The sequence below is a fragment of the Cupressus sempervirens genome, chromosome 11 (genome assembly GCF_028749045.1).
Source record: "Cupressus sempervirens isolate cs-2001-9-10 chromosome 11, ASM2874904v1, whole genome shotgun sequence".
NCBI classification, from domain to species: Eukaryota; Viridiplantae; Streptophyta; class Pinopsida; order Cupressales; family Cupressaceae; genus Cupressus; species Cupressus sempervirens.
In genome coordinates, this window is record NC_143128.1 from 833967827 (window position 1) to 833995809 (window position 27983).

At 38.4% G+C, this 27983-nt stretch overlaps 1 protein-coding gene across 6 annotated transcripts in view; it reads right to left on the reverse strand.

Annotated features, from left to right (window-relative positions):
* The window catches only part of LOC149532146 (SMAD/FHA domain-containing protein), a 211519-nt gene that overhangs the window by 79930 nt on the left and 103606 nt on the right, over positions 1-27983 (reverse strand). For all 6 annotated transcript variants that reach the window (XR_016358488.1, XM_089808858.1, XM_089808859.1 and 3 more), the window contains exon 7: positions 9286-9488. Coding sequence is in view for 5 of the 6 variants with exons in the window: in XM_089808858.1 (XP_089664984.1) it covers positions 9286-9488 (203 nt within the window). In the remaining variant the exon portion in view is untranslated. The remainder of the gene's footprint in view (positions 1-9285; positions 9489-27983) is intronic.

Below are 27983 nucleotides of genomic sequence, written 5' to 3' on the forward strand. Positions count from 1 at the left end.
ACCTTTTGCTTCACAAATCTCTTGAAAAAGCTGAAAAATCTTGCTTCTCCTCTTCTTCTTGCTCCTTACTCCTTTTTGCCTTCCACACACTCTCTTCACTCAAATAATCACCCGTCTATGAGCTCTTCGCTCTTCTTGCTGCTGTTTCAAAAATTAGAAAACCATGAAATGAATAGAAATGAGAAAACAAAGAGACTTAATGGGATTTCAACTTCTAGATGGGCCCCACATACCATAGGGTTAGCAAACATTAAAAAACATTATAACAAACCCTTTTGAATCAATTTTCTTTGCACTTTTTCAAGTCAAAAAACAACGGGCGATCGACGACCCCAAACTAGGTCAAGGGACGTGTCCCTATCCCCTAAGTCCCCAACAGGGACGCGAGGATGTCCCCCTCCCAACGACGATTTGGTGGCATTGTTGGGGAGGCAGGAACACTCTCCTCACTCTGGGTGTGTCCCTATCTCAAGTGTGGCCCCCGAAAATGGTGGGGATGCATCCTTGTGTTACTATGGAATAAAGCTATGAAGCTTTTGAAATATATGTTGATAAGGATAAAGCTAATTAAAGGACAACACAAAGTAGAAGACTGCAAGAAGAGTTAACTGATTTTAAAAGTCAGTTTCAAGTGTGGCTCTTTTTTATGAAAGCCTCCAAACAAAAGCCATAGTTTTTAAGCAAATGATCAAATGCGATTGATTTATAAAGCTAACACGTGCTAAGTTGAGATCTAAATTGTTTTGGTTATAGCTAGGGGATAAAGATTCCAACCATCTCTCCAAAATTTTAAAGGCCAATCACAATAAAGAGAAGATCCTTGCTATATTGATATTCAAGGTTTCCTAGTTAAAGAAGAATATGAAATATGGAAAGCTTTCCAATCCTCTCATTGTAATCTACTCTCTTCAAAGGATCTTGGTTAGGATATTTCTAACACAAAGGAAATTGTTGCTAAATCCTACCTTGTAAAATGGATTGCGAAGATGATGTCATTCTAGATAAGACTTTTTTCCATTATGTGTTAAAAGTGGTAATTTGTTCAAATGAAAAAGAAAAGCCCCTAATATTGATGGTTTCCCAATGGAGTTTTATAAAGAAAATAAAGATTGGGCTAAGTCAGTTCTAGCTTTTAGTTCATAATGAAGCTACTTTCTTTTTTTTTGGGTAGTGAAATTTATAAAGATCGCATCTGATTTTACCCACTAAGGACACTCTTCTGAAATTAAAAATTGGAAAACTACAACCCTTATAAGTTTTTCATAAAAATCAATTGCTAAGACATTGGCTATAAGGATGAAAAGTTGTTACCCAAGGTCATGTCTCCTCAAACTAGGTTTCCAAAAAACGGAGATAGATAATGTTTTGACTAGTTGGAAGAGATGAAATAGGGAATCATGTATCTACACATGAAACTTCCATGACATTGATTGCTTTTGAAAATGCTCATGAATACATTAAATGGCCTCTAATTCTTCTCATTATCAAATCCCTAAGTTTTGAAAAACAATTTTGTAGCTTTATCAATGGTATTTTCAATACTGCTTCAACAAAAGTTTGCCTTAATGGAGAGCAATCATTATTTGTTTCCTTTGCAAAGGTCAATAAGACCAGGTTATCCTCTTGACCCTTTTATCCCTTCATGTATGTGATTGTCAAAGCATCTAATCCTTATGTAAGAAGAGACTGTTACCTTGTTCCTCCTATGAAAGTGAAGGGCACACTATATTGAGACGGGTGTGACAACTGAATTGGTGTATCCCAATTTCAAATTGATTGAACATTGATTACCATTAAAAACTTCTTCTTGCAGAGCCTCAAATCATTTAAATGGCAATTACTAATCTCCTTAATGTCATAGAAATTAAAAAATACACAGAAACCATTCCCACAAAGAACAACAAACCTACACAAAAATCCGAGATGAGAAAAACCGTGGCGAGAAAAGCTGCTTGGATCTACTATCCAAATCCAGCCTCACAAAAATAAAAGTTCACTTACAACATGAAAGAGGCACCAAACTACTAGGAACACCAATCCCCTATTGTGTTGCAGGAACTAATCTACTCAAGACACTAATCCCCAATATCAAGATCTGAGCGTCAACTCAACAATTATGACATCAATCTCAATAATAACAAAAGATATGAATTGCAGATCTTCAACCTGAATACTCAATTTGCAGTTGATCAAATCAACCTTCAATACACTCCCCCACATTGCATGTGGCCTTCTAATGAAACCACACAATACTTGGATTGCAACTCAGATTCCATGAATCCAACTGCACGTCAATCATTGACACATACAAAATAATTGAATTTATGCACTCCTTACAGAACTTTCCAACCTTCCAGAACTTATCCTAGATCAGTATACATATGCATTACAATTACAATTACCACTGCATGCATATGTTGGCCTAGAATATGGATGCTACATCCTTAAGTCAGACACAAACATAAACCTCAATCAAACGTGTAATAGGCCAGCTCCAATGGCCCATACGCTACTCCATAAAAAGAACATGCTAGGTGTTTCCCAATGTAGCCTCATCTGGTCCAAACAGCCATCCACAAGCTACAATCCTTTAAACATTGATCTCAATAATAACAAAAGACATGAATTGCAGATCTTCAACCTACTCAATTTGCAGTTGATCAAAGCAACCTTCGATACACTCCCCCACATTGCATGTGGCCTTCTAATGAAACCACACAATGATTGGAATGCAACTCGGATTGCATGAATCCAACTACACATCAATCATTGACACATACAAAATAATTAATTTGATGCACTCCTTACATAGCTTTCCAACCTTCCAGAACTTATCCTAGATCAGTATACATATGCATTACAATTAAAATTACCACTGCATACATATGTTGATCTAGAATATGGTTGCTACATCCTTAGGTCAGACAAAAACATAAACCTCAATCAAATGTGTAATAGACCAGGTCCAATTGCCCATTTGCTACTCCATAAAAAGAACATGCTAGGTGTTTCCCAATGTGGCCTCATCTGGTCCAAACAGTCATCCACAAGCTACAATCCTTTACACATCGATCTCAATAATAACAAAAGACATGAATTGCAGATCTTCAACATGAATACTCAATTTGCAGTTGATCAAATCAACCTTCAATACACTCCCCCATATTGCATGTGGCCTTCTAATGAGACCACAAAATGATTGGAATGCAACTCAGATTGCATGAATTGAACTACACGTCAATTATTGACACATACAAAATAATTGAATATTTGCACTCCTTACATACTTTTCCAACCTTCCAGAACTTATCCTAGATCAGTATAAATATGCATTACAATTACAATTACCAGTGGATACATATGTTGACCTAGAATATGGTTGCTACATCCTTAAGTCAGACACAAACATAAAACTCAATCAAATGTGTACCATTTGCTACTCCATAAAAAGAACATGCTAGGTGTTTCCCAATGTGGCCTCATCTGGTCCAAACAGTCATCCACAAGCTACAATCCTTTACATATCAATATCCTTTACATATCAATCCAAAACAGCAACATAGTCGGCCAACTCACACAATGACCATTCCATCACTTCTAACCTTTAGCCACGAAAGATACAATCTTCAAAATTTTGCCATCCACATCTCATCCCAACCTTGTAGTGAATCTGGTTGTGAATGCAAGTAAAATGGTTTTCAGGCCATTCACACAAAGAAGTGCAATATATTGACACAAAAGAACTTGAATGACCTTGTATGTGCAATTCAATATTTAGTTGCATGAAAAGAAGATACACTTCACAGTTCACACACTTGACATTGATGACATTGATCCATATTGAGATTAATTAATTGAGCTTAACTAAAGATGGTTAATTTGAAGAGGGAGACAACTGAATGAGAAGCAAATGTGGTAGAATGTGAGGAGACAAAAGACAAAGTTGATAAGCCCTCAAAGGTGGGCTCCTTACATAAATAGCTCAATCCAATCACTAATGATGAAGAGCTTGTTGAGACCCTTGAGAATATTGCATCTATACCATCCACTTTCATAGCAGTTTAAAAGCTACAAAAAATATTATGGAGCTTTAGTTATAAAAGAAATTACAATTTACGATATTTGTTTGAGTTACCAAATTCGCCCCTGTACCTTGGAATTCCTTTTTCGTGTCGAATTTTCTCAAATCCCTGCAAATGTAATGGCACTCCCTATTCAAGGTATGTGTTTTCCAAGTGCAAAAATCACTTATATTTATATTGAGTGTAAGCCGTGACTAGACATGTCCCTTCATGAGACATGTCTATTCGTTAATCAGATAATTAATATATATATATATATATATATATATACATCATTATATTAATTTATCTCATATACTTATATCTCAATTATATCTTATATAACTATATATAGGTTTATCCAACAGAAGCTATCAAACATCAACACGCCCTCTTAGCTAGGGAGGATAAACACGATAGATACTACACCACTGGTAATATTAGGAATGACAATTTTAATAATATCTTTGTTCAGAAGATTTACATCATTTTGATATCACACATGATATCAAGAGCATTGGCCTTCAAAATATCAACATATGATATTGTTGACTTGGTGGTCAGCACCTGCTTCGGGGTTTGCAACATGGCTTAACCGCCTCTCGTGGATATGGGTAAGCCTGGTGTTTGTGACGTTCATTGATAGCTCAAGCTGTTGGTGCAAACATACCAACAATTGGTATCAGAGCCTTAGGCCACAGGTTCGAATCTCAAGAAGTCTCCATTCCCTCGATGCGGAACCCTCTTGGTGGTCAACACCTCCTTCGAGGTTCGCGACATGGCTTAATCGCCTCTCCTAGATGTGGGTAAGTCTAATGTTTGTAACGTTTGTTGATAGCTCAAGCTTTTGGCGCAATGACTAACATACCAACAAATATTCACCATTTTGATATCACATTTGAGTATTGGTCTCCTAAATAACAATATATGATATTCACCAAATAATCTTTGAGTAATGGCCTTTAGAATGTTGAGATGCAAGATATTCACCAAGTACTGTGAGTAATGGTATCCTGAACATCACGTTGCATAATATTCACAAAGTACTTCATGTAATGGCCTCCAAAACATCAATTTGCATAACATTCACCATGTACTCAAAGAATGCTAATTAGGTGTGTGCACACGCATTCTTATAATGCTTACCATATAAACATACAACATACAAGGTATAATCTATCATGATTTGCATAGATATCGTAAGATATCCATCATAATAGAAAATTAAGTTATTGTAAGATCATCACCTTTCAATAACTTCTACAAATACAAGTTACATCATTTGGAAGTCGTTACTTCCTCATGATGTACATAGGGGGTAGGTCCATTAAAATCACAGTCACAAGGTATATTCATGAATCACAATCCTCTTGACTGCTACAATTTATTGATCACTAGAGAATCCATCTCAATATGATTTACTCCCTTTGAATCAATATGATCAAAGATCACCAAAGGTTGACTAAATCATATCCATCTACTCGCTCTCTTTCAAGGTTGCCTAAAATGTTAGTCTCCCTCTAAATCTCAAACTCCCTCTTTTTCCTGCAAGAACATGCTTGTAGGCAAAGATCAAGGTACATAACTCTTCTACTAAAAATCACCTTTAATAATTATGTATGAAAAATTATATCTCTATATATAAATGAGCATAAATTCATACAAAAATGAAATAATTCATAAACTTACCTCTAATATCCTTCCATGTGAACTTTACCTATCTTCCTTCCAACGTAAAAAATCGAGGAATATAGAGCCTCTTTATAATCCTTAGCATGTGTCTTGGTTGTTAACATAGATGGACCCATGGATTTATATATTTATATTTATCTCTTATCTTGCCATGATATATACTCCCAAGTCTCTAATTATGAGTGTTAAATGATGTATCATAGAAACCCTTCAAATTGATCTCTTTATTTTCCATGTGGTGGGCCATCCTTGCAAGTCTTCGATGATTATGTTATAATTACCTTATAGAACATATGCACTTCCTATTGCTTGATTAGTGACATCTTGCTATTCGCTGCTTCTTTAGAGATATCTACCATACCCAATAAACTAAGGGGTTCAATATTATAAACTTCAGCAATGACTCGATGCACACATCATCTAATTTCTATGTCGATGAGGTGGAGGTTCTTCCAATGACCAATCTGCAGAGTTATCTCTCCCACGATAATTTGGCAAGTTCATTTCACTTAATCAAGCATAGATATCCTTGAGTCATCAATATCTGTGGAGTAGGTTTTGAAGGTGTACACTAGTCTCATAGATCACAGTCTATCTTCCCCAATGATACCAAAGAAACAAATTTATTGTAGGTGTCGAGTTCTCCATCATTGGTGATGAGCAGTCTTCGTTATCTTTTCTCTCATTCCAAGTTTCCGACTCTATTCTTCCCGGTTTTGATATTTTTTAAAGCCTCCTATTCCCAATCTGAAATATAATATTTCATGTCTGTAGCAGCTATATCTCATGTCTAGGGCCACCGGAAATAATGTTTTGTCGATTTCTTACCGTGTTTGCAGGGTTGAGAGAATTTGTAGATCTTTCAAAGGAATGACTATCTTTTTTGCACCAATTCTCGTGACACCTAGGATTTTAGTTTGCCAGTGACAGCAATATAGGCTCCTTTTATTTGTTTACTCAGTGATTTAATGGTGTCATCGTTCCTTATCATGCGCTCTCCCTTTCAGACTACATTGGTGGTTATGATTACTATGTGCCCTTGCTAATCTCCTCTCATCGTGGTATTGTTTAAATTTGGCTCTATTGCCCTCGTCCAGCATGGCGATATAAGATATTCCTTGTCGTGGCATGTATAGATAATGGCGAACTCTTTTGGAAGTCTATACTTATATGATCAATTGTCTGATGAATTGAATCCACTGTTATGAATCACTTGTCATTTTTGGATGATGCGCGATGGATTAATAGTTATTTTGGATAATGGTTTATTTCAGAATGTCCAATACCGTATTCACAGTCCAAGATCTGATGCAGGGTGTGCAATGTGCATCCAGTAGACCCTCGATAATTTGGTGAGACTATGTTTCCAATCAAATGATGATAAATTTTACATACCATTCTTCCCGCAACCTTTCTATTCCCGAGCATTGGTTTTAGGATTAGTTTGATATCTCAATTAGGCATTGACTTGGCTGCATCCAGCGCACATTCAGTGCTGTAGAAATTTTGGAGTTGGCAATCAGAAATGATTTGTTCTACACAGCTCGCTGATTCCAAAGAGATTGTTGGCTTACAAACCAAGTTCATTCCTTTCTTTCAATACAGCTCTGGTACCATGTCTATTCATTAATTAGATAATTAATATAATAATAAATTTAATCATATATATCATTCTTATATTAATTTCTCTCATATACTTATATCTCAATTATATCTCATATAACTATATATAGGTTTATCCGACATAAGCTATCAACCATCAATAGTTCGATTTTCTCAAAAGTCTGATCCTTGTCAGATTTTGTCAAAAGTCTGCCGCAGATACCAAATTTCAATAGAAATCCTCTCTGAGGAACCCTGGCAGAATTTAGAAAGCTTTTGGGTCACTTTGGTTTCCAATGGAGGAATCCAGACAAAATTTCAGAGAATTTGGTCAAAAGACACCTTTTGCTAACTTATTCAAAAAGTTTTTTTTGCCAAATTAGATTCAAACACATAATTAGATCAAATTACTAATCATATTTAATTTGAATTAAATGCTACTTGAGAAGAAGAATCAAAATGTATAAGAGTGTTGCGCATCTATTATGGAATGTATGTAATACACCATAATTCGTGCATATAGCCTAACATGTACAGAAAACTATGGATTGGGAAAAATTTGAAGAGATCTTTACTATGGATAATTCTGGATCCAAAGTTGCTTTCTTTATATCATCTTGTCTGATAATTAATGAGTGAAGCTTACAATATGGAAACAATCACAACCTTGGCCTCCTTTGATCGGTGATGGCTGATTACTAATGTTGACATTATTATTTTTGAACTCAGAAATTGATAATTTTGGCATTTTGTTATGTCATTTGGACTAAAACATTCATATATATGGTGGTGTATTTTGCTATGTTGCTGTAATATTAGCATAACGGTTATGACCTTATTTGCTGCATATATATATATATATATATATATATATATATATATATATATATATATATATATATATAGACCAACCCAAAACAAATCAGAACTCAACCCAAAAAAAATTTAAACAAACTTCGAACCCGAAAACTTAGATTTTTATTGATATGGATACTTGATTCAAAGGTTGAACTTGTTTTTTGGCCTATGATATTTATTAAACTCTAAAATTGGTTTTTATATATGGAAGTCAATAATATGTTTACAGATCCAGCATTATATGCACTCTTGAAGAACAGTTCTAAAAGTTTATGTGGTTCCAAGTATTCCATAAGTTTGTCAAGTTATGGCTGAAGTTTTCCCCAAGTTTTTGCCCAAGTCTGAGTTTTATAATTATGAGTGGTAGTACCCAAGATGTAAGTTCTAATAACAATCATCTAACAAATGAGATATCAATCTATCCAATCAGTGAATACCTAAATATTAGACAACTGTCACATGAATTTCAATCTGATCATATTTCTATCCTAAAACAAATATCACAAAATTTCAAGGATTACATTCTAAAGCTTCTCTAAAACATGACAAATTTCATTTGTTATAATTCTTATTAGCATCATTCAAGCTCATGATTCAAGTTATGTGAAAGCTTACCTTTAATATTACAACTGAAACAATCAAAGCAGCACTTTGCATTTCAGAGAGTTAAAGAAATCTAATGCATTCTATAGAAGAGCCAAAATTTACCTAGCACTCTAATATCATAATCAACCAATGGATCATAGCCCAAGCCATGTATCCTTACAACAAAAATCTCAATAACCTGTTATTACAGAAATTGAAGAAAAGTATACAATCCTCAGATCCCCCACAATTGCAAGAAACCTATTTTGGTGTTTACTAAGTGACTAATTATACATTGCCAGGTAATGAGTCAAGATTAGATAATTTACACAATCAGGTCATCAAACTTGGTAATACACTTGGAGATATTCATATAGTCATACTGAATATACATATGATACTACAACAGTCCTGCACAGAAATTTCATTCTGCAAATTATTCAATTTATTAGTTTCTCTAATATGGGTATAAAGTAATCTAAAAAACCTTTGAATTATTTCTTCTGCATCTGTTCGGGACTGGGATGCTGCAGAAAGACGCTGATTGAGATCCTCTATGCAGCTCTTTCTCTGTGTGGAAACAGCAGTAATCTCTTCCACATCCTTCTCTTTTGATGCCAGTTCCTGGCGGAGTTCCTTCACTTGTTCCAAAAATGATGCTGAGACTGACTCCCGAAGCTCCTTCAGTTCCTTGAACAATTACAACAGATGACATAAATCAAATGAATAGGAAAGGAGTAACAGACAAAGGAAAACAATGAACAAAAAACCTAATATAAACCTTAAAGCACTTTCTAGCCTATTTGAGAGGAAAGAGGGAAAATAGGAAAAATGTCTCCCTAGCTTCTAATTTCAATCTGCAAACTTAAAATCAGGAGCTGGGTACACCATAATTGCTAAGATAAATTCCAACTGATTTTTTCTTGTTGGAAAAAACAAGTAAAGAAAATTTTGTCAATGAGATAACCAGGTCAACTAGATTTTCTTGTAATGACCCATAACAATAGGCCACTAAACAAACTCTAGATTTAACACACTGCTAAAATATATTGCTGAAATAAAAGAAATAATAGTGCCAATGTATTCATTCAATGAAAACCAAATGTTTTTACAAATGATATGGCAAATTTCAGCACCAAAACATTATGACATAGCACATTACAGAGAAACCCTATCTGGCTGTATACAATTGAGAACTTGTTGCAACTACAGATTGAAAAGAAGAACCTGGATTGATCAAATACTGGAGACTGACTGCTGAAGATGATATGGTGAAAGTGCAACTCCAACTGAAACTCCAAATCAGCAATTAAGCACAAATGAAAGGACTGAAATATCCTTCCCACAGCTGCAATAATTCGGGTGATCTCTCACACCCTCAAAATTGCATACCAATTGAGAGTTTTCGTTCTCAATGGCCAATTGTGACTATTTGCAGAAACCCTAGGCTCCACAACGCACATAAGCAAAAATCAATAATAAGTCTAAATGATAGACAATGAGCCCTCAATAGGTCGGCCTCCCTTTTTAATTTTTCTCCGCTTCTTCCAGCAACCTCTAGAAGCTTTTTTTTTATTTAATTTATAAAGTTACCTTGTTATATATATTTTTTAATTGATAACTTTATAATTAATTCCTCAAAAAAAAAAAATGGGACATTACAGGTCCACCCCTCCTAAAATTGCTTGGCCTCAAGCAATCTTAATGCTGGATGCTGCAAAATCACTTCTCCCTCCCAAGTAGCATCTTCAATAGGCAAATCTTTCCACTTAACTAGATACTCTTTGATTACTCTCCTGCGACGCTGCTTCTCTCTACTATCCAGAATGAATTCTGGCACTAAGATCAATTTCCCTTCATCGTCCAAGGGAGGTAATACTGCAGAAGGCATCACATTCTGACCCAACGCCTTTTTGAGGCGTGATACATGAAACACATTGTGCACTCGACTATCTGTGGGAAGCTCCAACTCATAAGCCACCTCACCAACTTGTTTGATGATCTTGAATGGTCCATAATAGCATGGCTTGAGTTTCTTTGTACCACTCTTCTTGAGAGTGGACTGCTTATATGGCTGCAACATGAAGTAAACCATATCATTTACCTCAAAACTACGCTCAGTACTCTTCTTGTTTGCATACTGTTTTTGCTGGTTCTGAGCTCTAGCAATGTTGTTTTTGAGAGTAGCAACTATATCCTTACTTTCCTGTAATAGTTCACCTGCACGGGGTACTCGACTGTCTCCGAACAACAAATCTAAGAAACTAGGTGCCTCATAACCGTAAAGTGTCATGAAGGGTGTCATTTGTATAGTCATATGATATGTAGTATTGTAACAATACTCACAGAGATATAGCCATCTGACCCAAGCTCGCTGTTGATCTGCTACATAATTCCTCAAATACCCTTCCACCCATTTGTTTACAATCTCTGTTTGACCATCAGTCTGTGGGTGATAACTGGTACTAGGTGTAAGCTCAGTGCCAGACAACCGAAATATCTCCTGCCAAAAGTGACTCATGAAGCGGCTGTCCCTATCACTCACAATGCTCCGAGGTACCCCGTGTAATCTAAAAATCTCCCTGAAGAAGACCTTTGCCACCTGAGTTGCTGAGTATGTAGTAGCGATAGGGAAGAAGTGAGCATATTTTGTCAACCTATCCACCACCACATAGATACAATCACGCCCCTAGGCCCTAGGCAAGCCAATAATAAAATTCATAGAGATGCACTCCCACTTCCTGTCAGGAATAGGAAGTGGCTGTAGGAGCCCTGCTGGATAAGTGTGCTCTTGTTTGTTTTGCTGGCAAACATGACACTCACGCACATATTGCAAAACATCAGCCTTAAGTCCCTTCCAAGTGAATCGTTCCCGTACTAACCTGTAAGTCTTGAAATACCCAAGATGGCCTGTTGAAGGTGAATTATGGAATGCTCTCAAAATCAACTGCTTCACTTTCGATCCTGGGACTAAGTAAATCCTGTTCTTGTAAATGATCAAATCATCTATGAGAGTGTATCTGGTGTCGTTTGTTGTCCCCTCCACTATAGAAGAGGCCCACGTGTCTTTGGCATATTCTGCTACAATCAAGTGTCACCAATCCTCTGATATCTAAATCATAGAAGTGAGGTGTGGCCTACGGGATAAAGCATCTGCAACAATATTTTGTGTCCCCTTAACATATGTGATATCAAAATCATATGCCTGTAACTTACTCACCCACTTCTGCTGACAATCATTCAAGTCCCATTGTCCCAAAAAGTGCTTCAAACTATTATGATCAGTTTTAATACAAAATTTGTTGCCCGCAAGATACTGTCTGAATTTGGCCAAAGCATGCATGATGGCCAGCATCTCCTTATCATATATGCTGAATGATCTCTCAGCCCCTCTGAGTTTCCTACTCTCATAAGCTATAGGATGCTTGTCCTGCATGAGTACAGCACCAACTCCCTCTCCAGAAGCATCACATTGAAGCTCAAATGGCTTCGTAAAATCAGGCAATGCTAATACTAGGCATGTAGTCATTATTTCCTTGAACTACATAAAACACTCTTGTGCCTCCCGAGTCCACACAAATGCCCCTTTCTTCAGCAAATCTGTCATGGGCGGCATGTCGTGAGTAGCCACTAACAAATTTGCGATAAAATCCACATAGACCAAGGAACCCTCTTAGCTGTGCAAGGTTCTCTGGCAGTGACCAATCAACAATAGCACGGCTCTTTTCAGGATCCATTCGCACTCCTTCCGCACTAATGATGTGTCCAAGATACAACAATTCTGTCACCCCCAAATCACATTTGGACTCCTTGGCATACAAGGACTCGCTCTGTAAAATGCTTAATACTATCTCCAAGTGCTCTAAATGTTCCTGCCATGTCCTGCTATAGATCAAAATATCATCAAAGAACACTAGCACAAATTTCCTCAACTGATGGTAGAAGACCTTGTTCATAGTGGACTGAAAAGTGGCAAGTGCATTAGTCAAACCAAAAGGCATGACTACAAACTCAAAATGACTGTAATGACATCTAAAAGCAGTTTTTTCAATATCCTGCTCTCAAACTCTAATCTGGTGATAGCCTGATCTCAAATCAATTTTTCTGAAATAACAAGCCCTATGCAATTCGTCTATCAGCTCATCGATGCGTGGGATGGGATACTTGTTCTTTATAGTTCTCTTATTCAACACCCTATAATCAATACACATTCATAGAGTTCCATCCTTCTTTTTTACCAAAACAACAGAAGATGCAAAAGGTGACTTACTTGGTCTGATGTGTCCCATTGCTAGCAACTCGTTGATGGTCCTCTCAATCTCATCTTTGAGTTGTTTTGGGTGCCGGTATGGTGTGATCATGACAGGCTTAGCACCTTCCTCCAACTCGATAATGTGCTCAATACCTCTATCTGGTGGCCTGCCTGGTGGAATCTCACTGAATACCTTCCCATACTTGATTCTCAATTTTTGAATATCTGGATGATATTCAATCTTATGTTGCTCCCCCTGGGTAGGCATCAAGGCACATATTGCTGCCCATACTATATTATTATGCTTGGCTAATCTCTCCAACCGCCTAAATGAGATAGTCCTAACATCACCATTACGGATAGCCTTCAGCACATGAGTCCTGTCATCCACCACGAATCGTATCTCCATATCCTCCAATCTTAGGGTAACCTCCTTCAAAGAATGTAGCCATTGCATCCCAAGTACTATGTCCATGTCACCCATGTTGACCACATGATAGTCCGCCTTAAACTCATAGTTGTCTAGGCACAAAGGTAGATCTCGCACCATCCTATCACAACGAAGAGTATATCCATCAGCTACCTTAACTCTTAGTCCCTCGAACTCCTCAGTAATGAGTCCACGCCTCTCCACAAATCCTGCATCAATGAAATTATGCGTGGCACCTGTATCCAACAGAGTAATAATCTTTTGTCCTGCCAAGACTCCTCGAAATTTGAAAGATCCCTCTCTTTGAATACTAGACAGACGTGCCTCCTATAAATGTATCACTGGAGCCTCTTTTTTCTCAGCACTATCTACCTCTTGTTCACCTTCTACCTCATCAGGATCCTCATCATGGTGCTTTGAGATGTCTGAATCTGAACCTTCATAATAAGCCCACATCACCCGGTTAGCCTTCCCCTTAGGCTTCATATGACAATCATGACCAAACTCATAGGGACCTTTGCAAAAGAGATCTTTCGAGGTAGGAGACATGGTGTACCTCATGTTACAGCCATATAGACAGTCCTCTCTCAAGAGGAGTGGAGCAGAGAAATTGAAACCACGCTACTATGGACCATTCAAAGTAATCAGGAGAGTGGGTGAGGTAGCTTATGAGTTGGAGCTGCCTGCAGACAGTAAAGTACATAACGTGTTCCATGTGTCATGCCTTAAGAAGGCATTGGGGCATAATGTGGTGCCTTCAGTAGTATTGCCACCTCTCGATGATGAGGGAAAACTTATCTTGATTCCTGAGGCTATACTTGACTCCAGGGAGAGGATGCTTCGCAAGCGGACTATCAGGGAGTACCTAGTAAAGTGGAGGAACCTACCAGTTGAGGATGCGACATGGGAGGCAGAGGAGATTATTCAGCATCCTGAGTTGAGATTGCTTGGGGACAAGCAATTTCAAGAGGGGCGGACTGTAATGTCCCCCACTTAGCCAGTTTGGAGGTATGTTGTCGTTAGCCCATTCTTGTATGGTCCCGAGGGCTAACCAGAACTTCAAAAAGGATCCTGAGCTTATTTGACCTAGTCAAATTTAATTACAAGCCAAACGGAGTTCGTTTGTTGGGTTGTCAGGAAGACTTACTATTTTTAGTAAGCCAATAGGGGGATGCAGTGCCTTCAATTTTCAATGACAGGATGAGATGCATTTTTTTGGGCTCTTTCTAATGAGCTATTATATGTGGGATTTCGAGTTTATTTGGTATATTATTTTAATGTTTGAAGTTACAACGGTAAAGTGACTATTTAAATTAAATATTATAATGTTTCATAAAGTCACTTTATAAAAATCAAGAGGCCCCCTTTTGAGTACATACATGGACTTTGTAAAAAGAAAAAAAGAAATAATATTAAAAGTCATGTATTATCCCACATTGACAAGACGGAAACGTGGAGCAAGTGAGGAAGGGATTAAAAGGAAGAGGATAGCTCTCTTTTATTCAGGCTTGGAAATATCAAAGAAATTGGAGAATTTTCTAGAGATTATATCTCAATAGTTTGAAGGACAAAATCCCTTCAAGCTGAAAATCTTGACGCCATTGAAAGAGATGATCTTGAGATTCAACATGGTAGCTGCCCGAAAAAAGCGGAACCGAAAAAGCAGGCGGAAAAAGCAATCTGTAAAAGCAATTCAAAAAGCGGAACTGAAAAAGCAGGCCGAAAAAGCAATTTGAAAAAAGCAAAGCAGAAGGGACAGCATAGAAGGAAATTATTTCAGCCATCTACAACCAGGTTCTTTGTTAGTATTGTTTTTAGGGTGTTATAAGCTTTCAGCTGTAAGTGTGCATTATACCAGCATTATCATTTTGTAATCCATGTAAATGCCAAAGTCTTGGCCATATTTCATGAGCATTGTAATTTTCATTGCAATTAAGAAGATAATAGTTGCTGGTGTCATTTAAGCAATTTAATATCATTATTTATCAGCTAGTTAGTTTGCATACCAACTGTTTGTAAAAATGTCAGTTGGCTGTAGGTGTTCATTTCTCATGCTTAGATCATACATATGCACTAAATATTGTCAAAATTAGTAGCACACTCATGTTAGGTCAATTTGTGTAGTCCATTGTAGTCTTCTAGCACAAGATTTTCATTGATGCAAATTGTAAAAAGGTCATTTGAAGCTAGCTGAAAATACTATATCAGTCATACGTCCCTTGCATGTGAATTGTTTGATGAAATTCCTTGAGCTTTCATCAACATTTTTGAGGGCAGATTTGAGGAGGGTTATTACAGTGGTATCAGAGCTATAAGTCCTGCCATCCTATGGAGGTCTTATAGGGAATTTGGAACAGTCAGATAGAGGGGAAAGTGTTTGACGAAATGTCAAAACACTAAAATCAGAGCATTTTTGTTTGAGCATGCGACAGGGGCTTTATAATTTCCGCAATACCAAAGCAAGACAAAATAGGAATTCAGACCTGCAGAGCAAACAGTCTAGTTCATCCGTGCAGGTGGACATAGAATCCAGCCATACAGACACAGAGGAGGTATTCTTTCATCAAGACATCAATATGGGTGACCGAGATGACAGGAATGCTCGAGATCCTAGAGAGGAAAGATTTTTACAGTTATTAGAGACCTTGGCACAAGGACAGCGATTAGCAGAACAGAGGGCACAGGAACAAAATCAGAGAATGGAGGTTATGATGCAGATGATGGCTCGTCAAATGGGGTTGAACGCTAACATAGGTGGAGGAAATAATCAGAATGGTAATAATCAGAATGGTAACAATCAGAATGGGAATAATCAGGATGGGACACATAATGGAGGTGAACAAGTCGGGAACAATTTCGGTCATGCACCCCAGCAAGCTAGGACAGTGAGTTCGAGGCCCATGATTCCCACATTTCCTCCTAGAGCTCCAGAGCCCCAGATCACTGATATACAGGACCAATTGAGGAGAGATTGGGAAGCCGAAGGTCCAGATTTTACTGCTACAATTACCTTTAGGGAGTATATGGATGTGCGGATGAAACATATGCCACGTGGACATGACAGGAACCAGAGCTATGAGCTACGGAAGAAAGTAGGGAAACTTCAGTTACCATATTATGATGGCTCGAGGAAGTCTACAGCAAGAGCTTGGGTTCAAAAGCTTGATACATACTTTCAATTGAACCCTATCCCTGAGGAAGAAGCTATTAAGTATGCAGCAATTCATCTGGATGAGTTAGCACAAGAGTGGTGGCATCATAGTATGGTCACTATGGGTCATGCATACATTACCTCATATGTGGAGTTTACGAAGAGACTGATTGAACGTTTTGATAGGAAGGATCCAGAACTCCATTTCAAGGAGTTAGCTCAGCTTAAACAATGGGGATCATTGGAAACATACATTTCAAAATTTCAGAAACTTGCAGTGTTAGTAACAGATGTATCTGAACGGAGGATACTGGTTCTATTTATGGATGGGTTAGCTGATCCGTTGAGAGGGTGGATTAAAGCTCTCAACCCTCCCACTTTGCAAGAAGCCATTAAGAAAGCTCATGACATGGATTCCTCTTCAGCTTCTAAAAATAAATTCCAAGCAAAGAGTTTCCCTTCGAGGAAAGATAAGGTCAGTAAACCTTTTCATAGAGAGGGTCAGCCACATAAGGAGGAAAGTAAGAAGTTGGACAATGAGACACTTAATGATCTTAGGAAGAAGAAGCTTTGTTTTCATTGCAGGGAGCCTTGTGATTTGTCACATAAGTGTCCATTGAAAGCAAAAGCCAAGCAGATGGAGTACTTTTCAGCCGAAGAGTCAGTGGATGGAGATTCAGAGCAGTCATCAGAATCAGATGGAGATGATAATTCTTCACATGAGGAAACACACAGTGATAGCACGATAGCTCAGTTGTCCAGCATACAGGAGGCCGTCACTTTCAGAGTTAGGGGAACTTTGGATGGACAAAGATTTGTGGCACTCATTGATACAGGGGCAACACATAACTTCATTGATGAAAAGTTTGTGACACGCAAAGGGCTACATACAGAAGAGCATAGGGGATTTAAGGTGATGGTTGCCAACGGCTTCAAAATCGATTGTACCAAGAAAATCTCCAACTTGCAGCTTCGTTTGGGAGATTATGACATGGTGGGAGATTTCTTTGTTGTCAACATTGGTGATCAGGATATGGTGCTTGGGATAAATTGGATGAAATCTCTGGAAGAGTTTACATTTAACCTACAGAAAATGGAAATGAGGTTTGAGGCAAATGGTAAGAAGATAGTACTCAGAGGTTTGTCAGATGGGAGACTACGAGTGGTGTCACTCAAGTGGATGCAGAGTTTCTTCAGACATGACCAGGTGTAGTGGACAACAGAATTCAGAGTAATGCCTAAGGTGACAAAGCAACATAAACAGGAGTATCCACCTGATGTACAAAAAATAATAACCAAACATACTAAGGTGTTTGGTGAGATACCTCCAGGGAGGCCCCCGGATAGGGGAATCGAGCATGTTATTGAGTTAGAGGAAGGGGCTAAGCCAGTCATCATCACACCCTACCGCCATCCAAAGAGATATAAAGATGAAATAGAAAAGGCAATCAAGGAGTTGATTGACATGGGGCACATACGACCAAGCAAGAGTCCTTTCGCTTTTTCAGTAGTATTGGTGAAGAAGAAGGATGGTACAATGAGGATGTGCATTGATTATAGGGAACTAAACAAGAAGATAATCAAGAACCGATACCCTATTCCGCACATCAATGAGCTTATTCTGTGTCACAAGGTTCGCCGAATTTTCGGCATGAGGTTCGAAATTCAGCGAATGTATAAAAAAAATTAAAGTTCAAAAACGTTCGCATCAAATTCGTACGAGAAAACTGGCCAGGGCAAAATTTATCACTATGTTCTTGGAAATCGTCTATTCTTCAGTGGCTCTCCGTCGCTTGTGGTTGCTTCATTGGTGGAAACACTGCCTGACTTGGCATTGCTCGGAACCCCTGCGTTGGTGTTGGTTGCTTACTCTCTGCCAAAGTTGTTTGCTCTCTGCCGAAGTTGTTTACTCTCCGCCGAAGCTGTTTACCTGCCGAAGTTGTTTACTCTCTGCCAAAGCTAGCCAACAGGCCGCATAGAGCTAAAATGTTTAAAATTTCTAAAGTTTTTCAATGTATTTAAAACTTTACATTTTACTATAGGTTTTTCGGTTTCATTTATTTATTTATTGTTTATTTTAGAGTTACGAATGTTTATAACATGAAGTTCTAATTTGTTTACTTATTATTATTATTATTAATATTACATCACTTTAAGTTTATTTATTATTTTAGAAGTTAAAAGTTTAATTGAATATTATTTTTTTATTTTAATATCTAATAGTTAGTATTCTTTTAATATACTTGTTAATCTAAATTAAAAAAATCATATTGTAATAAATAGTTTATTTTAGTTATTATTAATATAATTTATTGATTAATTTGTAAATAAGTAAATTAAAGTAATTTTTTTATTAATTTTAGAATGGATCATATATTTACATTTTTTTTGAAATTATACAATGCGAATTTATTGTCGAATTTTTTTCGAATTTTTGGACCTTGCCGAACTTCATCCGAACTTTATAGTTGTCGAACTCGAATTCGAATTCGAACCTTGTGACTTAGAGCTTATTGATGAATTGCACGGTGCCTGCTACTTCTCTAAGATTGATTTGAGATCCGGCTACCACCAAATATGGGTTAGAGAGGTGGATGTGGAGAAGACAGCTTTTAGATGCCACTATGGACATTTTGAGTTCTTAGTCATGCCCTTTGGGTTGACTAATGCCCCCGCCACTTTCCAGTCCTGTATGAATAGAGTATTCAGAGATCAGTTGAGGAAGTTTGTGTTGATTTTTTTTGATGATATACTGATATACAGCCGTACTTGGGAGGAACATTTGAAGCATATTGATGCAGTGCTCAACATTCTAGAGAGGGAGTCATTATATGCCAAGATGAGTAAATGCGAGTTCGGGATGACAGAGTTGCTCTATCTAGGGCATATTATTAGTGCAGGAAGTGTTCGAGTTGACCCAGACAAGATCAGGGCCATTCTGGATTGGCCACCGCCGAGGAACACTTCACAACTCAAGGGATTTCTTGGGATTTGCGGGTATTACCACAGATTTGTGAAGGGATTTTCACAGATAGCAGCACCACTTACAGATTTGACACGGAGAGACAGTTTCAAGTGGTCAGAGAAGGCTCAGGATTGCTTTGACAGATTCAAGAAGCTGATGAGTACATGCCCTGTTTTAGCCATTCCAAATTTCACCAGGCCTTTTGAGCTGCAGTGTGATGCCTCAGGAGAGGGCGTAGGAGCTGTCCTCACGCAGGACAAACATCCCATCGCATATGAGAGCAGGAAATTACGAGGTGTTGAGAGAACTTACAGCATCTATGACAAAGAAATGCTAACAATCATGCATGCGCTAGCTAAGTTCAGGCAATACTTAGCAGGGAGCCGATTTACAGTAAAAACAGATCATAACAGCTTCAAACATTTCCTTGGACAGAAGGATCTCAATGACAGGCAACAGAAATGGGTGAGTAAGTTACAGGCTTATGATTTTGACATAGTCTATGTCAAAGGGAAGAAAAATATCGTCCCAGATGCTTTATCCAGAAGGCCTCATTTGCTTGCTGTTGGGATAGTCATGGACGATTGGAGAGAGTTGATATTGGCAGAGTACGCCAAGGATAGTTGGGCATCTAGTGTTATTGAAAGAACTATTCAGGATAGTCGATATACTGTTATAAATGATTTGATCATCTACAAGGAAAGGATTTATTTAGTAACCGGGTTTGTTATGAAGCAGAAGATTTTGAGGGCATTTCATGATTCACCATTGGCAGGACATCCTGGATTCTTTAAGACATATCGGCAGGTAAGAGAGCGCTTCACTTGGAAAGGACTCAAAACAGAGGTGCTTCAGTTTGTTAAGGAGTGCCCAGTATGTCAGCAGAACAAACAGGAACACTCCTTTCCAGGTGGTTTACTACAGCCCCTACCCATACCAGAGAAGAAGTGGGATAGCATTTCCATGGATTTCATTACAGGCCTTCCCAAGGTACAGGGTCGGGATTGTATTTTTGTTGTGGTAGACAAATTGACGAAATTTGCACATTTCTTTGCGATTTCGTCCACATATTCAGCAGTACAGACAGCAGAGTTATTCTTTCGAGAGGTATTTAGATTACATGGGATGCCACGGAACATAGTCAGCGACAGGGATAGTAGGTTTATGAGCCACTTTTGGCAGGAGTTGTTCAGGTTGCGTGGAACAGAGCTAACTCTGAGTACCAGTTACCACCCCCAAACTGATGTGCAGACAGAGATAGTGAATAAATGGGTTGAGGGGTACCTTCGAAACTACATTGCAGGAGAGCAAAAGGCTTGGGTGAAGTGGCTGCATCTAGGGGAGTATTGCTATAATACCTCTTTCCATATGTCTATTCAAATGTCCCCTTTCATGGCACTATACGGGTATGATGCTCCTAATTTTCTGGATTTGTTATTTGGGGACAGTAGGGTGCCTAAGGCCAAGGATATATTGCAGGAGTGTCAGGACATTATGCAATTCTTGAAGGGAAATTTGCAAAGGGCACAAAATCAGCAGAAACAATATGCTGATCAGCACAGGGTTGAGAGATCTTTCGAGGTAGGAGACATGGTGTACCTCATGTTACAGCCATATAGACAGTCCTCTCTCAAGAGGAGTGGAGCAGAGAAATTGAAACCACGCTACTATGGACCATTCAAAGTAATCAGGAGAGTGGGTGAGGTAGCTTATGAGTTGGAGCTGCCTGCAGACAGTAAAGTACATAACGTGTTCCATGTGTCACGCCTTAAGAAGGCATTGGGGCATAATGTGGTGCCTTCAGTAGTATTGCCACCTCTCGATGATGAGGGAAAACTTATCTTGATTCCTAAGGCTATACTTGACTCCAGGGAGAGGGTGCTTCGCAGACGGACTATTAGGGAGTACCTAGTAAAATGGAGGAACCTACCAGTTGAGGATGCGACATGGGAGGCAAAGGAGATTATTCAGTATCCTGAGTTGAGATTGCTTGGGGACAAGCAATTTCAAGAGGGGCGGACTGTAATGTCCCCCACTTAGCCAGTTTGGAGGCATGTTGTCGTTAGCCAATTCTTGTATGGTCCCGAGGGCTAACCAGGACTTCAAAAGGGATCCTGAGCTTATTTGGTCTAGTCAAATCTAATTACAGGCCAAGCGGAGTTCGTTTGTTGGGTTGTCAAGAAGACTTACTATTTTTAGTAAGCCAATAAGGGGATGCAGTGCCTTCAATTTGCAGTGACAGGATGAGATGCATTTTTTTGGGCTCTTTCTAATGAGCTATTATATGTGGGATTTCGAGTTTATTTGGTATATTATTTTAATGTTTGAAGTTACAACGGTAAAGTGACTAATTAAATTAAATATTATAATGTTTCATAAAGTCACTTTATAAAAATCAAGAGGCCCCATTTTGAGTACATACATGGACTTTGTAAAAAGAAAAAAAGAAGTAATATTAAAAGTCATGTATTAGCCCACATTGGCAAGATGGAAGCGTGGAGCAAGTGAGGAAAGGATTAAAAGGAAGAGGATAGCTCTCTTTTATTCAGGCTTGGAAATATCAAAGAAATTGGAGAATTTTCTAGAGATTATATCTCAATAGTTTGAAGGACGAAATCCCTTCAAGTTGGAAATCTTGACGCCATTGAAAGATATGGTCTTGAGATTTAACATGGTAGCAGCCCGAAAAAAGCGGAACCGAAAAAGCAGGCGGAAAAAGCAATCCGTAAAAGCAGTTCAAAAAGCGGAACCAAAAAAGCAGACTGAAAAAGCGGGTACGAAAAAGTAGGCCGAAAAAGCAGTTCGAAAAAAGCAAAGCAAAAGGGGCAGCATAGAAGGAAATTATTTCAGCCATCTACAACCAGGTTCTTTGTTAGTATTGTTTTTAGGGTGTTATAAGCTTTCAGCTGTAAGTGTGCATTATACCAGCATTATCATTTTGTAATCTATGTAAATGCCAAAGTCTTGGCCATATTTCATGAGCATTGTAATTTTCATTGCAATTAAGAAGATAATAGTTGCTGGTGTCATTTAAGCAATTTAATATCATTATTTATCAACTAGTTAGTTTGCATACCAACTGTTTGTAAAAATGCCAGTTGGCTGTAGGTGTTCATTTCTCATGCTTAGATCATACATAAGCACTGAATATTGTCAAAATTAGTAGCACACTCATGTTAGGTCATTTGTGTAGTCCATTTGTAGTCTTCTAGCACAAGATTTTCATTGATGCAAATTGTAAAAAGGTCATTTGAAGCTAGCTGAAAATACTATATCAGTCATACGTCCCTTGCATGTGAATTGTTTGATGAAATTCCTTGAGCTTTCATCAACATTTTTGAGGGCAGATTTGAGGAGGGTTATTACAGTGAATAAAATGACTAGCCTCCTTTCTGAAATGCCAGGCACCATCACTGCAAGCTTCTGGAAGTCATTGATAAATTGTTCTAAGTGTTTATCGTACTGGTAAATTAATCAACGCATACAGACAATGAACATGAACAGCAAAATTATATTCGCATATGCCAGACATACATTATGCTTCATAAGATGAGTAATAGTAGATGATTGATGCTTTACAATAATCCCAGACGGGATATAAATACTACCGCCGAACCTTCCCGAAGGAGTCCGTCGGCCACAACATTACATCCACTACAAACTATTTACCCGTCGGCTACAAAATACAAAACACTGACGACAGTCAATCCATCGGCTATAGAAACACCGCCGGAACCATCCAGTCGGCTGACACAGTGAATAAAATGACTAGCCTCCTTTCTGAAATGTCAGGCACCATCACTGCAAGCTTCTGGAAGTCATTGATAAATTGTTCTAAGTGTTTACCGTACTAGTAAATTAATCAACGCATACAGACAATGAACACGAACAGCAAAATTATATTCGCATATGCCAGACATACATTATACTTCATAAGATGAGTAATAGTAGATGATTGATGCTTTACAATAATCCCAGACGAGATATAAATACTACCGCCGAACCTTCCCGAAGGAGTCCGTCGGCCACAACATTACATCCGCTGCAAACTATTTACCCGTCGGCTACAAAATACAAAACACTGACGACAGTCAATCCGTCGGCTATAGAAACAACACCGAAACCATCCAGTCGGCTGACACCATCCCCCCCCAAAAAAAAGTCGTCTCCTGACGACTAACAAAATTAGGAGACAACTTATAGACAACAGAAGAAATACTAGAGAGAAGGGGGCATCCCAAAAGTGTGCTGCTGGCGACGTAACTCATACACTTGCTCTGTCCTGATGCGGAGATCTATTTGAATCTGAGAATTACCTTCGACGGCCTCCTTTAGAAGAAGCGTCGCATCCATAGCTTGCGTCCTAGCTAACAGCATCTCGTGCTCAGCTGCATCCTTATCTCGGACCGCCGCCTCTGTACCTTGCCTAGCCACATCCCTCTCTTGCACCGCTGCTGCCATATCTGCCAGTAGTGATGCCCGCTCGGCGGCCCATGCTGCCTGCTAGTCGGCCAAGTCGACGGCTAGCTTCTGTCTAGCATCACTCTCAGCTGTCAATGATCTCTCTGCTGCAACCCTGTCCACCTCCGCAACCCGACGACCATAGTAAACATCCTTGTACAAAGAGGCCGTTGAAGTTAATTCTCAGATTCAGACAGATCTCTGCATCAGGACAGAGCAGGTGTATGAGTTACGTCACCAACAGCACACTTTTGGGATGCCCCCTTCTCTCTAGTATTTCTTTTGTTGTCTATAAGTTGTCTCCTAATTTTGTTAGTCGTCAGGAGACGACTTTTTTTTGGGGGGATGGTGTCAGCCGACTGGATGGTTCCAGCGGTGTTTCTGTAGCCGACGAATTGACTGTCGTCGGTGTTTTGTATTTTGTAGCCGACAGATAAATAGTTTGTAGCGAATGTAATGTTGTGGCAGATGGACTCCTTCGGGAAGGTTCGGCGGTAGTATTTATATCCCGTCTGGGATCATTGTAAAGCATCAATCATCTACTATTACTCATCTTATGAAGCATAATGTATGTCTGGCATATGCGAATATAATTCTAATATTCGTGTTCATTGTCTGTATGCGTTGATTAATTTACCAGTACGGTAAACATTTAATGATCCCCGACGGGATATAAATACTACCGCCGAACCTTCCCGAAGGAGTCCGTCGGCCACAACATTACATCCGCTACAAACTATTTACCTGTCGGCTACAAAATACAAAACACCGACGACAGTCAATCCGTCGGCTACAAAAACACCGCCGGAACCATCCAGTCGACTGACACTAAGCCTCCTGACTGTCTCAACTGGGCTAAATCCTAGAAATAAACTTCAAGATTTTTTTTATCAAACCTTTCTATCAATCTATCCACAAACTCCTGATAAGTGGTCACCTGATTGTGTTGCAATGTGATCATGCCATGTGTCCACCAATCATGTGCTGCCCCATCTAAGTGTAAAGTGGCATACTTGAGTGCTTCAATTTCTGTCATAGTCTTCAGAGATAGGAAAGTATCCACCTGATGAATCCAAGCACGAGCAGTCATTTTTCCACTGCCATCAAATGTGGATAATACCAACTTGTTGGTGACCTGTTGCAACTCACTGTGTTTATCTACTTGCTTCTGCCTGGCAACTCTATAGTTTAGGTACCTGTCAAATGTTCATCCATCCTGTACATATTCTGGTAATGAATCCCACTCATTCCTCGCTTGTCGGAGTTCATCTACAATATCTGTTACCATAGCATCAGGTGTGCGTGCTGTAATAACCCTCCTCAAATCTGCCCTCAAAAAAATGCTGATGAAAGCTCAAGGAATTTCATCAAACAATTCACATGCAAGGGACGTATGACTGATATAGTATTTCAGCTAGCTTCAAATGATTTTTTCTTCAATTTGCATCAATGAGAATCTTGTGCTAGAAGACTACAATGGACTACACAATGACCTAACATGAGTGTGCTACTAATTTTGACAATATTCAGTGCATATATATGATCTAAGCATGAGAAATAAACACCTACAGCCAACTGGCATTTTTACAAACAGTTGGTATGCAAACTAACTAGCTGATAAATAATGATATTAAATTGCTTAAATGACACCAGCAACTATTATCTTCTTAATTGCAATGAAAAAATACAATGCTCATGAAATGTGGCCAAGACTTTGGCATTTACATGGATTACAAAAATGATAATGCTGGTATAATGCACACTTACAGTTAAAAGCTTATAACACCCTTAAAAAACAATACTAACAAAAGAACCTGGTTGTAGATGGCTGTAATAATTTCCTTCAATGCTGCCCCGACTGTAAAAATCTCGATGATAGACAATGAGCCCTCAATGCCTATTTATTCTTTTTTCCTTGATAGGTTGGCCTCCTTTTTTAATTTTTCTCCGCTTCTTCCAGCAACCTCTAGAAGCTTTTTTTGTATTTAATTTATAAAGTTACCTTGTTATATATATTTTTTAATTGATAACTTTATAATTAATTCCTCCCAAAAAAAAAATGGGACATTACATTTCTGCATAAATCAAGCTTGCAGTGGCTACCATCAAACTTACGAGAGAGACTCTTAGACAACTTTAAATAAGGAAATTTCTCTTTGAATTATTATTATTAATTGGATGAAACAGCTTCATTTGGAATCAAGCCATAAAAAAGTATAATCACTGATTAAATTAAAGTTAGATATTGAACAAAGTGATTATTATTCAGCACCGAAGCAAGAACCGGATAGACAACCCAACAAAAGAGCTTCAATTAGGTTATGCATGTACATGATTTATGTTTATGACTAGAGGTTTTAATTATGGAGAGTGCAAAAGAACACAGCAAACAGAGAGAGCAATTGACAATATAAGCAGAACTGAATAGCAAAGCTGTATTATTCGAGTTCTGCACATTATCAATGAGAACAGGTGTGACATCTTTTCTCTATCAAATCCTTGGAATTTCTTCTACTACATAAGTATCGGACAAAGAGGGATGGCAATAAGGCATCAGTTCAACCATCATGTAACATGTCCTGCCTCAATAGCCATAACTGCTCGCAAGTCACAACCATTGAGGATAACTTAAGTCCCTCATACTACTAAGGTCAAAGTAGGACTTGCATTTGGAATACACGATACAACAGTCATCAATCATATCACATATATAACAGATGAATGATGTGTAATAGATGTCTCTCCCATAGGGTGAGAGAGCACCCAAGTCTACATAGTTGGCCCTCAGCTCTATGCTAATCCATCAGAAAACCAGAAACTATAGAATATAAGGGCATCCCTGTTGTCTAGTTGCCACAACCACTTTATACTTATAGGGAATTTAGTTTACCAGGTAAGGCTCGCCCCTCCACCTATACATATAGTTCGGTGTTAGAGACAACATGGAATGTGTTATAAGAACCACAAAACCTCACCACCTTACCTATAGGTTTGCTGTAGAATCCAGTGGTCCAATTCCTTCTAGATGCCCCTCCATGAAGAGCAATGGCCACCATTGCATTCAGTTGTGGCAAAAAGTGTAGCAACATAATAGCAACCTGCACCTCTATAAACCCTTCCCCAAGAGGGAACTTGAACTGCATCTCTTGTTGATGTGTCTATTTGACACTAGTGTTTAACTTGATCCAATTATGCTAGAACATTACATTCTATGTTGATCTATGCTACCCAGCAAAGTTGGAAAGTGCAAGAGTTTTGAAGACTAGATGCAACCCAAGCAAAGAAGACAATTAAGCTCAAAGGTGTTATCTCCAACATGATTGGTGATGGTATAGGGCTTATATCAAAGTGGACAAAGCTTGCAGTAAGGTCCTGTGAGTCTTTTGTTCTGTAGGTGTAGCCAGACTTGTTCACCACCAAAAGGTGTGTGATGCTTGAAGCTTGTCATGGCATTACTTGCACTTTACGTGAGCCTACTGCAGAATGGCCTGCACTTGTTTTAATGTGCTATGTGAACCAAACAACCTTGTCAATAGGTGCCAAAGATTGGAAACTCAAACAAACTAGAAAAGGGTTCTGTGCAGAGTTCTGTTGTAGCTATGTTGAATAAAAGGCAAGCTTTCACTGAAAGGACAATGCTTCTTTGAAATGTACATTCGACAAGATGCATTATCATCTTATTTAACACTTCCATTTGTCCAGTAGTTCAAGGATTGAATGTAATAGATTTGTTCAAATTTGTGTCTACAATATACCAAAGTGCATTCTGAAAGAATTCCCAAAAAACTTTTATCTCTAACAAGGTATTTTCTGGGACATCCAGGTGAGTGATTTTGTGTGGTAATTTTGGACTACGAAGCTATTTGTTCTAGATGAAAGGAATGCTATGGATATGATCTGTTTTTGATGACCACCACTAAATTTGT